This window comes from Antedon mediterranea, chromosome 7 (genome assembly GCF_964355755.1).
Source record: "Antedon mediterranea chromosome 7, ecAntMedi1.1, whole genome shotgun sequence".
In the NCBI taxonomy this organism is placed as follows: domain Eukaryota; kingdom Metazoa; phylum Echinodermata; class Crinoidea; order Comatulida; family Antedonidae; genus Antedon; species Antedon mediterranea.
The window spans coordinates 4,474,196-4,488,509 of NC_092676.1; the positions used below are offsets into that span (position 1 = coordinate 4,474,196).

The following is a 14,314-nucleotide window of genomic DNA, read 5'->3' on the forward strand; positions in this document are numbered from 1 at the left end:
TCATTTAATAATTAATATTTGATTAAAACTCCGAACAATGGGTCTTGATGTCCCCTTAAGGAGGTCCAGTAATATCATTTTCAGTATTTCTATCAAAATTATATTTACTGTCAAAAAGTATTTAGGTAACCGGTTACGGGATTATAAATACATGAAAAACCCCTTATTGTCAAAAAGTGTCTGTGTGCCTATGGTAGGTGTGTTTGTGTTTGGATGTGCTGCTAAATAGGAAAAATCATTCAGGCCTTAATACTAGTGTCTTAATGGGATGTGTCTGGGAGTTTCAACTGTAGTACCACCATACTGTATTACCATATTTGGAAATAATCAACCTTCTTGAATATTGTTATTTTATTATACTGTTCATTCTTTTTCTTTTGTAGGAGGTTGGAGGGTAACCAAATCAGTACATTGCCAGCCAGAGCATTTAATGGTTTGTCAGCTTTGACAGACCTGTGAGTTTTTTCATACTATTTGCTACATTTACTAATTTATGTTATTTCACTAAATTAAATCATGCATGTAGAATGAGTGTTGACAAAGTGCGAGGCAGCGAGGCACGCGAGGCAAGCGCGGCATGCGCGGCATGCCAAATATTTGTGCGAGGCATCATTTTATCATTTCCAAAAGTGCGAGGCATATAGTTTACAATTTCAAAAAGGTGCGAGGCATATCTTAACGTGCTATTATGCTATATTATAGGCCTAATAATCAATCGATACAAGCGTATCTAAATAGATTCGTGTATACACTCATCATGTTGTTTATTTTTATGTAACGATTGTTTTTTCATTCAAGTCATATCGTGTCAAATTTTACTTTTACAAAAGTGCCCAAACTACGGTTAAAAAATCTGAACGACAGTCTTCAACTTTCGATAAACAATAATTGTTATAGCAACACACTCATCAAATGACTGCAATGTTTGTTGGCATTTCGAGCGTGTTCACTCACATGTCTCTCGAACATAGCAGAGTGAAAATAATATTTTGTCACACCCCTGCGCCTAGATCCGGTAGACCCGAGAGATGGAAAATCCCTCTTTACTATTTAGCAGGTAGCGGAATGATTCAGCCCTCAGCTCAGAGGATTGTGGTGCATTCCCCTCCTATAGCACGTGGTTTCAGCAGCAACGCACAGACTTCTCTCTGAGCGGCGTGCCAAAGACATTTTTGACATTCCATTCTCTAGGAACAACACGTGTACCTCTCTCGCAAATAAGGTGAACAGCGATTGCCAGGACAAGTTCAATAACTGGCGGTGAATAAAAGGTAACTGATATGCCGATCCAATAACATGCCGCAAAGAAAAAAATTGCGACAGAATTCTGGAGCGCGTGTGAAAAAAGACTTACGTCCGACAATTGTAATACTAGGCCTAAAATTAAACTTTAGCTAATATGCTTAGCCCTAACCTAGATAAAGGCCTACTGTATGTAGAAAATAATTTAATCAATTTTGATAAAATAATAATTGGTGTAATATTTAATAATGATACACTATTCCTGTTTTAGTAAGCTAGGTATATTACGAACGATTTTTATTTATTGTTGTCCATGTACGTACTAATAAACCTGGCGCTAGTTTCCTTCGCTTGTATGTTTACTCCAAATTTGATAACTAACTTTATCGTGTGAATACCACACCTTAGAAGTATACCTCATGAGTACTTTAATGAAAGAATCACATAAAAAGTAACAAATAAATCCTTAAATTAATGATTTTACAGGCGTGTTTCTCGCACACTGTTCGCGAATTTCACTTATTCAATGTTCAATATTTTTGTTTCTATGGAGCGCCAAAAGAGCAACGATAATAGAGGACTAAAACTCAGTGGAATGCGTCAATTTCTCATGCATTTATTGGTGAAAAACACGTTTTATTTCAATATATTTGTTAATTTGTCAATAAAAATGTTGTAATATGTTACTGCTGATACTGTTCTGTTTTCAAAGAATAATAATCGATCCTAAATCAACATCACTACCTAGTCTAGACCTAGGACATCCTACTAAGGATATTATGATGAATTTTTCTATTTTATTCTTTAAAAGGTTAACGAAACCGTGTACATTATCAACAGTAACATTTTTCCTTACTGACAGTGACAAAATCTATTGAAATTGTACTTGATTTTCACCAAATAATGCGTTAAATATAAATGGATTCCACAGAGTTTTTAGCCCTCTAATTAATTTTGCTCTTTTGGCGTTCCATAGAAACCAAAATATTGAACATTGAGTGTGCGAAATGCGAGAAAAACAACGTCTGTAAAATCACCAATTTAATGGATTTATTGTTACTTTTATGTGATTTTTCTTCATTAAAGTATGCCTAATTCTAAGCTGTGGTATTCAGGATAAAGCCTTGGTTAAATTACAAGGCAGGTGCAAAAGGAAACTAGCCTAGCGGGCCTAGGCCTAGGCTACTTCAATTTCGGTGATTTCCTGCCTTGCAATTTTGAGAAATGATAAAATGATGCCTCGCATTTTTTGATGATGGTAAAACGATGCCTCGCATAAATTTCTGACTTGCCTCGCATGCCTTCCCTGCCTCGCATGCCTTCCCTGCCTCGCGTGCCTCGCTGCCTCGCACTTTGTTACTACCCATGTAGAATTAACAATAACAGATTATTATGTATTACCATAAAACTTTGAAAAGAAGGCAATTGCTGTTTCTTTTTTTAGGATTCTTGGGTGGGCTTCTTTTCGAGATATGCTAAATTTTGAGATGGGCTTCTTTTTGTGCCGCTCCTTTAGGAGCAGCACAAAACAAGCAAGCATTAGGAAACAGTTACCATTCGGAAGGTTACAGTTTGCTAGGGCTGAAAAAATGGGTATTTGGAAACCCGGACTGGGAATGGGGGCAAACCCCAAAATTATATAAGATGTAGAACTCAATAGATAATTTGCAATTAACTTACCTGCTCAAGCCTAAGCTAGCAAGACTATTATACTGTGCATTATTCATCATTTAAGGCGGTTGGAAGGTAACCAAATACACACATTGGAAGCCAATGCATTTTCTGGTTTGGAATCATTGACAGAACTGTGAGTATTTTTTCAATACTTTTACAAACTTCCTAATTTCAAAAGAAACTATATTTATTGTTATTTAAGAACTATCTAATTATTCCAGTTGATACTGTATGTCATAGACTGCCCTAACATTGCTGTAACACCGGTGCCAATATATAGATCAGAGCAACAATATGAATTAATTATATTATTGTTTATATACATGATTATTTGATTCAAAGATCTCTTTTGTCACTAATTTTTTTTTTACACCATAATACTGTATCAAACAACTTGGATTTTCCATACTATGAATTATTTTTCTGTATCAAACAACTATGATATAATAATTTTACTTTATTATGAAAAAATTATTTTGAAGGCGTTTGAATGGTCACAAAATCAGTACATTGCCAGCTAATGCATTTAATGGTTTGACAGCATTAACAACACTGTAAGTGTTTTCTCTTGTTCATATTGTCCTCTTAGGGGTTGGCCATTGTGTTATAACATATATTGCCCATCGTTTGCGTAAAGTGTCTTCTGAATAGAGCTGTCCTACAGTAAATCTTACTCATTATAGTAAATTAATTGGTTAAGCTAATTATATAATAGGGTCTGTTGATTTATCTTTTAACAGGAACTTAGATAACAACGCTATAACTACCATAGATCCTGAGGCATTTTCTTTTGTTGTTTCATCACTTTCGATTTTGTAAGTTAACACTGTGCAATTTGTCCATAACCTATATTGGTATGATTTATATCAGGATCAAGAGAGAGAACATCCACCTTTTATTGCCTCAATTAAATCATCCTTATCACTTTGGCCTATTTTTAATAAACAGTAATTATGTTTATGTACATAAGATTTACCAATAAAATCTATTGACGTACTCTTCAATTTCAGAAATCATAGATCCAAATACTTGATAATTGCTTGACTCTATTACATGGTTATATATTGCAGAAATTGATTGATTTTTTTTAAATTGAAGAAATTTAGTGTTAGTTACTTTGACGTGGTCATGTACTAACAAGTAAAACCACCTTTAAAAAAAACAAACTACAATAACTAAACACTCGAATATAAACATATTATTAGAAGTTCTGTACAGTATTATATTATTATTATTATTATTTATTATTATAATAAGAAATGTTATGTATACAACATAGATATATTAAGTAAGTAATGAATGAAAGAAGAGAAAGTGTGAAACATACAGAGTTCTAGACAAAAAAAAGTTGATACAAAGAAAAACACCTGAAATAATAATTTTGGCAACTCTGGTAATTCTTCTTGTACATTCTTAACAATGTTTAATTTAGTGTTTGAATTTGTTATTTTTAGAAAGTTAAGAGGCAACAAGTTAAAGGTTTACAGAGATAGAACTTTTCAGCAATTTACAAACTTAAAAGAATTGTAAGCATTGATAGATCTACATACAAAACTTCAACTTATTATTCATAAAAGAGAAATATTTTGGCACATATGGCATTTCATACGTATACTATTTGAGCTTAAAACACCAAGTGTAACGTAAACAAGACAATAAATACAGACTTAGGGTAAACTTAAAAGTATTGCAAAAGACATGTAGAAAACATGAATTTAAAAATTTTGAAATGTTGGTCCTGATCTATTTAAAACATCCTAAAATTTAATGAAATTCCTGTAAGATACAACAAATAATAACTTAGCATATGTTGCTATTTTTTATTCTTTTAGGTACTCGGAATACTCTAGTCTCTGTTGCCTTGTTGGCGCCATCGATGTCTGCGAGCCTTCAGATGCATTTGCATCGTGTGAAGACTTGCTAAAAAATGAACTTCTCCGTGTGTTGATGATGATTATCGGGTTATCTTCGGTCATTGGGAATGTTGTTGTTATCGTTTCACGAAAGTTTAAAAAAGATAATGATATTAACAATGTTAACAAAGTCCAAACCACACTAATTACCAACCTCGCCGTGTCTGACCTGCTGATGGCAGTCTACCTGATCATCATTGCCAGTGTGGATATACATTACAGAGGAAGATACGGAAAGGTTTCCAGAGTTTGGAGAAATAGTGTCCTTTGCAGTTTTGCAGGGGCTATTTCTACACTCTCTGGGCAATGCTCAGTGTTTACACTGATGCTGCTGAGTGTCGATCGAGCTATTAACATTGTTAATCCATTTAGTACGAAACGCCTCAACCGTACAAAATGTCGAATCATTATAAGCTTCGGATGGCTATTCTGGATTGTGCTGAGTTTTCTTCCAGTAATAGCCAATGAATTAAACTTATCGTATTTTGGTGACAATTATTATGGAAAGGAAAGTGTGTGCCTTGCACTACCTTTAACCAGAAGTCGGTGGCCAGGTTGGGAGTATGCTGTTGCTATTTTTGTTGCCTTTAATGGCGTCGGCTTTTTTGTAATTGTACTTAGTTATCTGACAATTTTCTTGTCAGTGAAAAGATCGGGGGCCACTGTCAATAGAAGACAGAGGAGGAAAGAACAGTTAAAAATGGCGAGAAAACTAGGCTTAATAGTTTTCACTGATTTCTGTTGCTGGGCCCCGATTATAGTAATGGCAATTGGTTCCGAGACGGGTTGGATGACGATTCCTGATGACATATATGTTTGGGCAGCGACATTCATCATACCCATCAACTCCTCAGTCAATCCGTATCTTTACACAATTGCTTATATGTTTAAGTGCAAAGTGCGTCAACCGGCACCTGTACAGATTCCACTTAATACATTGTAATTTGGCTATTTATTGCATTCAATCTTTGATCAGAGAGTTGCAATTAAGAACTCTCTGCTTTGATCTTGTTTTAATCACATTTTTATCACTGTACCTGTAAACTTTTTACTAATATCATTTAAAAGCATTTTATTATTATACAATTATCTTAATTCTTGTACAATTCATATTTTTGTTTGTGCTAAAAAGATTTAAGAATTTATATGTCAAGATTGTAGAATATTTAATGAATTCATCAATGTAGTTTGCTAATTTAAATTTTCAAGATTTCAGTATATTTATATGCCCAATTAAATTATTCATCAATGTATTTTGGTAATGTTGTTTTATAATTGTCAAGATTTTAGTATATATAATTTATTCAATTTATTTTAAGTTTTGTCACGATTTTAAAGAAATACATCTATTCCTAATTAGTAATTTCATTATTGATCTGTGGATGTTTCATAGATTCAAACTACTTTATTCATTAATAGTTGTAAATTATTGTTAATTGGTAACTAGTTTGGTGAATATTACGCGAGTTCTATCTAAACCATCTATGGTAATTTGGTTTTTATAAATATGTCTGAAAAACTTTTAGTATCTTCTAAATACATAAGTCAATCTAGTCTAGTTTTAGTTTAAACAATGTTTTGAGTTAAGTACTCCATTAAACATGGTTTAAGTTGTCTAACATTGTTTGAAACATGAAAAGAAATCTGATTTTATCAATAAAGTAAAATTAAATAATATTTGTTGAATCCCAGTATTTCATTTTTGTTTTGGAATTTATAAATAAGACAGCTAATTCTTAAACTCCCATTGGTGACAATATGACCAACTTTTACTTTCAAAACTTTACAATATTAATACTGGAAATGAATGTTTCATGAGGACTACTTCTAAAAGCAAAATCTATACGTGACTACGACCTATGATAGACAATTTTGACAGACTTGATTTGGTGTTTTATACAGGATAAGAAAAATGTCAGCCATTTTGAAGTATATTTTAACCATCTTGTATTTTTAAAAGTGATTTTCTTGCCAAAATCGGATGCTTTAATACTAATATTTGGGTAAAAGAGAAAACGGCCATTTTTTGTTTAGTTTTTTTTCTTCCTTTTCTCTATTTTTGATATGTTGTTCAGATGGGTCTTAGGAAGTACAACAAAAATAAATTCTGTTCTAATTTTGTCTAGGTCAAACCATAGTTTGACCGGACTAATGAATGGTCTTTCACACATGCTCCAGTCTGGTACAGCAAATTAAACATTTCATGACGAAAACGCGATATACGCGTAGCATCATTTATCGTGTAAACAAATCATGCATGGAAAGCAGCCAGCAGATGTTGAAAAGGCATTACAATATTACATTATTATACTAACATTTCTAAAATGAAAATTGTGTTTAAATAGAAAAATTAAGAATTAGTCACAAATGTTAACAATTGAGGCTTAAACATTGTATACATATGCCAGTCCTCAGTTGCTGTTAAATCTATTGAGTTGATTGTTTTATACATATTAATTGCTGGTTTATTCCAACCCAGCACTGCCCACTGCATTCTCTGGCAACCTTTCTCTAAACCAATCTGAAAAAAATTAGAATGTTGTTATGAGTTAGAAATTATTTATATTATATATTCATTAATTATTCACGTTTTTCAGTTATTTTTTGACATAATTACCTCAGCAACCCTTCTCATCAAAATTCTTCCGTAACCTCTTTCTATAAAATTTAAGCAAAGAATAACATTGATATTTTCTTTTTTGGTGACATGCTATTGACTTTTTATTGAAATTTGGTTTATATTACCAGAAAGCATTTTTTAAATATTAAAACCATTTTTAGTCGCGTGGAAGCGACTCTATAGTTCACTATGTCGGTCGGTCGGTCGGTCTGTCTGTCTGTCTGTCTGTCGGTCCGGTATCACTATGCGTTTTATCGCTTTATGACCTTATCTTGATATCAGTTTAATCTAGCTAAATCAATTTTTCACAGAATATTCCTTATGGCCAGGAATCGATGTGGTTATGTTTTCACGGTGCGCAATAAAAAATTACGCGGTCTACGCACGATTTAACGAAATCACGTTTGTAATCATATCTTAACAACCATGAATCACAATTAAATAAAATTTGGTACTCATAAATTTCAGGGCATAAATCATCATATGGCAATACAATTACGTGCGTAGCGCATGTAACGCATGCGTACGCGCGCCTAAAATTTTCAAAATTTATTTTCGATGAAATAAGAGTACGTTTCAGGCAATTTTAAGCGTTTACAAAATTGCCATGAGTGCGCAGATTTTTGCGCGCGCACTACGCGTTAAATGTTATTGCGCACTCTTTTTGCCCGATTTCTGTTTTCTTGACTTACTTTTCAACTCGAAATTACGTTATACGAGCACGTCAAAAGTGACAGGCTACGCACGTGTAAATTAAAAAAATATAAATGTTTTTAAACATTTCAACATTTTTAAACATGTTCAGTAATTTCGGTCAGTATAGTTCACTATGTCGGTCGGTCCGTCTGTCTGTCGGTCTGTCTGTCTGTCGGTCTGTTTGTCTGTCGGTCCGGTATCACTATGCATTGTAGCACGCGACTTAATGGCTGTTGGCCTTGTTTTGGTTTTGGTTGGATTTCAACTAAGAATGTTCAGTTTTAGCAGAGAAAAATAATAATAACATAGTTAGAAATACACATCACTTTAATTTTGACCGATTGCAACCAATCAAAATCTTTGGATGCATTCAGATACCTTAAAGGTCAGTTAGTAGTAGGTCATAGGTCAGTTAGTAGGTCATTTACATCTGAACTCTTTCATGATATACAGGTCTTCCATATAAACCACCTTTCCCTTCCAAGTACTGTATGTATAGAAGAAAACGCTGTAACCAATTACTTTAAATGTCTCTACTTCTGGTCTTTTATATTCCGCTACTATGCAAGACACAATGCTTCCTGGATCAAATATATCCTTCTGTAGACCTGAAAAAACAAGAGTTTTAACAAGTTCGATAAACATCTCACAGGAAAGCTACATTTCAGAAGACAAGTGTGCAAGTGCGAGTTTTAATTATGTACACTTTTTTGCACAAACCTTTATAATAATAAACACCGGCTCACATTAAATTGTTGAAATGAAATAGACAGTAGACTTCAATGACATGCATGACGTATGGTACCATATGTAATAGACAGTAGACTTCAATGACATGCATGACGTATGGTACCATATGTAATAGACAGTAGACTTCAATGACATGCATGACGTATGGTACCATATGTAATAGACAGTAGACTTCAATGACATGCATGACGTATGGTACCATATGTAATTTCAGAAAAGACAGTATAGAAGAATAGATTTTGCAAGTGACGCATCAGGAACAGTGCCTAAAAAGTGGTTTCCCAAAATAATGGTATTTTTCCGGGCGGAATTTGTATGTGCTCAAAAATTTATTGAAACGATCTATATATTATTCAAAGAGCCAGGCTTCCGGGGCCCTTGGCGGTCCCCAGCCTAATGGTGCTCGCTTTTCTCACAAAGTATTTAATTTTTATACGTTGTTGTTCAATCGTTTGAGATTATGGTGAAAAAGAGTAAGATTTTAGTTCAGTGGCATGAGAGCTTGCAGTTGGGTAAAACTGAAAGCCTCACTAATCTGTACTGGACATGTATGGGTAATTTGTGCTTAAATTTAGTAATGTTACAATAGTGTACCCTATTTAATATACCTATACTGCACTACTCCTTGTATTTTGTATTTTTAATGTAATGTGCAGTATACCTTCAGTAGTGTTTTCTACTTGATCTTCAGAATTTTCAAACACTGCTAATTCCACAATCATCTTCATTATCGCAGCGCAATCCTCCGGTCTTGCATCTCGTATACAGAAGTTGCCATCTTCCATTTTCCTGCTACTGTACTACTTCTACTATATATAGGATATCAGAATGTTTGTAAATGTTAACAATGCATGACAGCATTAGACATTGAATTTCATTTTGTTATTTCCATAAACTCTTTAATACCTTACTTTATACTGTACAGCATCGCTCTATGCTCTTACAGGAAGATAAACTGAAACAATATTTATTTCGCTTACCTGCTAACTAACGAACTCCTGATTTTACAGAATAATGCAAAATATTTAATAACTAAATGAATGATGGGTTTATTTTGATGGATCTTTTATCTTTATAAAAGAAAACTAATAAAAATCTGGCCTACAGTAGCTGCTTTAAACCAACCAGAAATAGGTAAAAATCAGGAGGCGATAGAGAAATACTTACATTAACATTTTTACTAATATTAGCAGTCCTGTCCAAATAATGGTGCATATTGATAACGTTTAGTCCATACACAAATTCATCATTAGTGTGCCGCTGATGAAATATTTATTTTCCTCATTTTGACAATGCGGTATGGAGGAACATAGGATAACTACCAAAACCGCAAATGGAAGTCATCTAATATTATATGATGTTTGTCATGAAAAATGAATCATGAAGTACTGCAGGTACTGTATTTTGGGATATATTTTTTTCTTTTTTGCTTCTGCTGCAGAATCCAATTTAAAAACATTCACCTGCTCGGCAGTAATAGTCCGGTCCCTAAGGGGAAATGATGTTACCATAGTGGATACAAGTGTGCCCTTTGGCATGTTGATAGAACATGATATGGAGATACCAAAACAAAGTTACTGGAAATCTGATTTGACCTCTGTGACCTCTGACCTCAATTTTTATATTTCTATCTTAAACAGCCATATCTCGGCAACGGGTTGGACAATTGAAATGATATTGGTGTCAAATAGGTCAGAGGGTACATATTTATATTCGCTCTAATAGAACTTTTTAAAAATAAACGACCCGAAATGTAATTTCTGAATGTTTTGACCTTTGACCTCGGCTTACTATATCTCAATAACTACTGGTCAAAATTTTTTGAAGTTTGTTTCAAATTGATAAGAGCATACATATTTATATATACTCTAATTAAACATGTTCTTCCAAATTCACAGGAAATGTCATTTACTGACCTTTGACCTTTACTGTTTGAATATTTCTGTATCTCTGTAACCAAATGTCAAAAAAAGTTCAGTTTGGTATCAAATTGTTCAGAATGTAAACATTTATATTAACTCTAATAGAAGATGTTATCATATTTTTACTGAAAATGCCAGTTATCGCAGTTTGAGGTATGACCAGGATATACTGTTAAGTGTGCGCGTGTCATACTTATATACCCAAAATATAGATTTAATGGACCAGAACTTTATCCAATATCCTAGTTAGTTTACCTCTTACAATTTTCTTTAAACTTAAATTTTCATTTAATTTCAATATATAATTCCATCGCATGGTAGGCCTACACCAAAGAGCAACACTCAATATCAACATAAAATTAGATAAACTTAAAGTTGATTAACATTTTAAAAAAAAGAAAGAAAATCAAGAACTTAAAGAAATAAAAGAAGAATTAACCAATGCGTTTTGATACTCATAAAACATATGACCTAATTACCAATTCATTGCTTGAAGTATGCTGAAAAAATGAAATGTTGAAAACAGTGAGGAAAAAGCGAAGAAAAAGTGAAAAATAAAAACATATGCTTAAAATATTAGAAATCTGAAAAGGATCAAAGACAAATTAATTACAAAGCTGATTTCTTTCCAAGAACATTCTGTAGTGGAATATAAAAGGAAAACGAACCAGTTAGCATTCAAAAATATTACCATCTATTCTTGTAGAGAAAGTGAAAGAGGCTTTAAGGCAAATGCAAGAAAACAAAGCTCCAACACTGATGATGAAAAATGAGGCAATGACACATTCAGTTCATAACAATTACAACAAAATCTTTGAAACCAGAATAACTGAAGAGAAGCAATGATCTACTTTAATCCACAAAATCATGACAAAACTGACATCAACCATTACCGACCAAATGAAAATTATCACATGTACACAAATAATTTACAAAAGTAATAAAAAAAAATCAGAGACCGACTAGAAGTAAATAAACCAAGATATAAGGCTTCATAGAGTAGGACCATCTTATAAACTTTATCAATCAATTAAAATAAAAATGAAATGAATTGCACTAAATCTTTGATTTAGAGATTATCAGAAAGCATTTGACTCAATAAAACAGGCATTACCATATTAGAGGGAATTATTATACCTCAACAAAATAATATTGATTATGATCGCTCAAAGAGAAATTAAGGAAGATTAGTAAGACAAGGAGACATTTAAGATCTTCACTGCATTGGAAGAGGTGTTTAATCAAAGAGCTAATCTAAGAAATAGAGTAAATATCACTTATAAAAAATTAACCAAAACCACATTGACTTCCTGCCTATGTTTTGCTTTAAATTACATTTTTTTAGGTATGCACTATATCATTTTTTTTTTCGATCCAATTTTTGGTGAAAGTGAATAACTATTATGTGACATTAAAATTGCATATTCAACAAAAATATTTGTAAAAATTACTTTGTCAGGGGGACAATAATTATATATATAATTAATAATATAATTAATAATTATAGCATGTGATATTATTAGCAAATATTTCAAATGTAGTTTTGAAACTTTCCCATTACAAACAATTGCCATAATTCTGATAACATTACAATACACCCATCCTCTGGGACTTATTTTTAAATGTAGCTTAAAACAGTACAATTCTGGCCATTTTTATGTGTATAGATGCATGCAGTACAGTAGCATTGGAAAAGAAAGAGAGGGGAGGTGGTTGGGGTGGATGGAGAGACACATTTTTGTTACATGTTTGTCTACACTATCAAACTAGTTTAACAAAAAAGGTTTGATGTCCCCAAATATGGTAGTGATGATGTCCTCGTGTCCATATATGGGCACATCACATTTGTTTGTCACATAAAGTTTGATAGTGTAGACAGAGTTTAACATTTGTGTAACAAACATGTAAAAAAATATGCGTCTCTCCATCCACCCCAACCACCTCCCCTCTCTTTTTATAGATTATTAGTTGCTAAATATATGCAAAATGATGGGTCATAGCTCAAATTGACATTTCCAATTGAATTCTGACAAAATATTTTGTTACAGCAAATATAAATGTGTATATTCTGAACAATTTGACACCAAACTGAACTTTTTAGGACAAATAGTTACCGAGATATCGACATATTCAAACATTAGAGGTCAAGGGTCAAAAAAGCTTAATTTATGGTAGTTTTTTGAAAAAAGTTTCCATTAGACTAAATATTAGATTTATTTTCTTAACATTTTGAGCCCATTCTCAAATCTCTGAGATTGCGCGTTATTGAGATATTAGGCGATCAAGGTCAAAGGTCAAACTAAAAAATAAAGCATTTGCGGCCATTTTTTTTAAATTTTTTTCATTGTAGCGAATATAAATATGTATCTTCCAAGCATTTTGACAACAAAATTAATGTAAAATGTCCATGCGTTGTCAAGATATGGCGATTTTTAGTTATATAATAGAAAAATATAAAAATTGAGGTCAAAGGTCACAGAGGTCAAATCAGATTTCCAGTAACTTTGTTTTGGCATCTCCACACTATACTCTACCAAACTGCTATATTGAATAATTTGTATCCAGTCTGGTAACATCCCACCCCTTTTTCTCCCCTTAGGGACTGGACTATAATGCTGAGTGACTGTGAAGTCTAATACTTACAGCAGCGATTTCAAGTTACGAGAGGTGACCGCTTACGGGAGGTTCTGACGATATTGGGCCAAAATCACGTATTATGGCTATGCACAATATTTTTCGCCATTCTTAACGCAACAGGCCTCTTCCCAATATTCTCCAGCTAATTGTATTTTATTGTTTATGATCAGGTTGTTTATTATTATTTATGATTTTCAGACAAATTGGTCAGTCAAAAGCTGTGTAGTTTTCTCATCGCATCTAAAAAACACAGGAATGTTCTTCACAGAAATATATTTAAAACCGCTACGAAATAAAGCTACTGTAATATAATAATTAATATATAAAGCACAAATGTATCAAAATTAATACAAATTTTTATGATGACCACTTTACGGGAGGTAATTTACCATACAAAAATCTAATTTGTAGTAAAAAAAAAAAAAAGTGGCCGACGCCGTGGCTGCTTACTGGGCCCGCCAGGGGGTATAGGCCTAGCCGCTTAATTACAGGAGGTATCAAATGCACTAATTAATTAGATACGAAGAAAACAAGCTTTTGAAAGCCTCCAAGGAGGTTCAACTGGTCTGTAGGTGCAAAATTATTAATGCCAAACTCAGTAAATTATTACTCTTTCTGCGTGTCATACATATCCATGTAGCAAGCATCAGAATCGACCACACACATTATTCAGTCACTTTCTCCTATCGGAAATACAGTATAAACCAGAAATAAATGTATAGAGAGGGAAGCTGCAGGCCTACCTAGCTAGGCTGATATGGAAGCAAACACTTATGTACTTTATGATATTTTATAAGTCAGAAGCCTTTACTTACTCTACTACTTTTATTTCCTTTGTGTACACTACTGCGCGTGTGTCA

General features: G+C 33.0%; 2 protein-coding genes across 4 annotated transcripts; one reads left to right on the forward strand and one right to left on the reverse strand.

Moving 5' to 3' along the window:
• The first annotated feature begins 263 nt into the window (after window positions 1–263).
• On the forward strand, window positions 264–5,772 carry LOC140054963 (G-protein coupled receptor GRL101-like). Its single transcript, XM_072100106.1, has 8 exons — window positions 264–289; window positions 384–455; window positions 2,687–2,835; window positions 2,938–3,049; window positions 3,399–3,470; window positions 3,657–3,731; window positions 4,371–4,442; window positions 4,749–5,772. The coding sequence occupies exons 1-8, from the start codon at window positions 264–266 to the stop codon at window positions 5,770–5,772; spliced, it is 1,602 nt and encodes a 533-aa protein (XP_071956207.1).
• A 98-nt stretch (window positions 5,773–5,870) lies between these two features.
• Window positions 5,871–14,310, reverse strand: LOC140053937 (diamine acetyltransferase 1-like). Of its 3 annotated transcripts, none has more exons than XR_011846470.1 (5): window positions 14,270–14,310; window positions 9,557–9,704; window positions 8,524–8,753; window positions 7,447–7,487; window positions 5,871–7,350 (listed from the first exon to the last, which is right to left on the reverse strand). XR_011846470.1 is itself a non-coding variant. In XM_072098692.1 (5 exons), the coding sequence occupies exons 2-4, from the start codon at window positions 9,678–9,680 to the stop codon at window positions 7,464–7,466; spliced, it is 234 nt and encodes a 77-aa protein (XP_071954793.1). In that variant the 5' UTR covers window positions 9,681–9,704; window positions 14,270–14,310; the 3' UTR covers window positions 5,871–7,350; window positions 7,447–7,463. The 3 variants fall into 3 exon arrangements, 2 of the variants coding, with proteins under 2 accessions (XP_071954793.1, XP_071954792.1); XM_072098692.1 differs by having other exon boundaries at window positions 8,668–8,753; XM_072098691.1 differs by having other exon boundaries at window positions 8,574–8,753.
• Between the last annotated feature and the right edge of the window lie 4 nt (window positions 14,311–14,314).

Bases quoted from the DNA above. Each gene is read 5' to 3' on its own strand.
- LOC140053937 (XM_072098691.1), bottom strand. From the start codon at position 9,680: ATGGAAGATGGCAACTTCTGTATACGAGATGCAAGACCGGAGGATTGC. The intron at 8,754-9,556 runs GTATACTGCACA...TTGTTTTTTCAG, and splicing joins AGTAGAAAACACTACTGAAG to GTCTACAGAAGGATATATTT.
- LOC140054963 (XM_072100106.1), top strand. From the start codon at position 264: ATGGGATGTGTCTGGGAGTTTCAACT. The intron at 2,836-2,937 runs GTATTTGGAAAC...CTCAAGCCTAAG, and splicing joins TGCTAGGGCTGAAAAAATGG to CTAGCAAGACTATTATACTG. The intron at 3,050-3,398 runs GTGAGTATTTTT...ATTATTTTGAAG, and splicing joins TTGGAATCATTGACAGAACT to GCGTTTGAATGGTCACAAAA.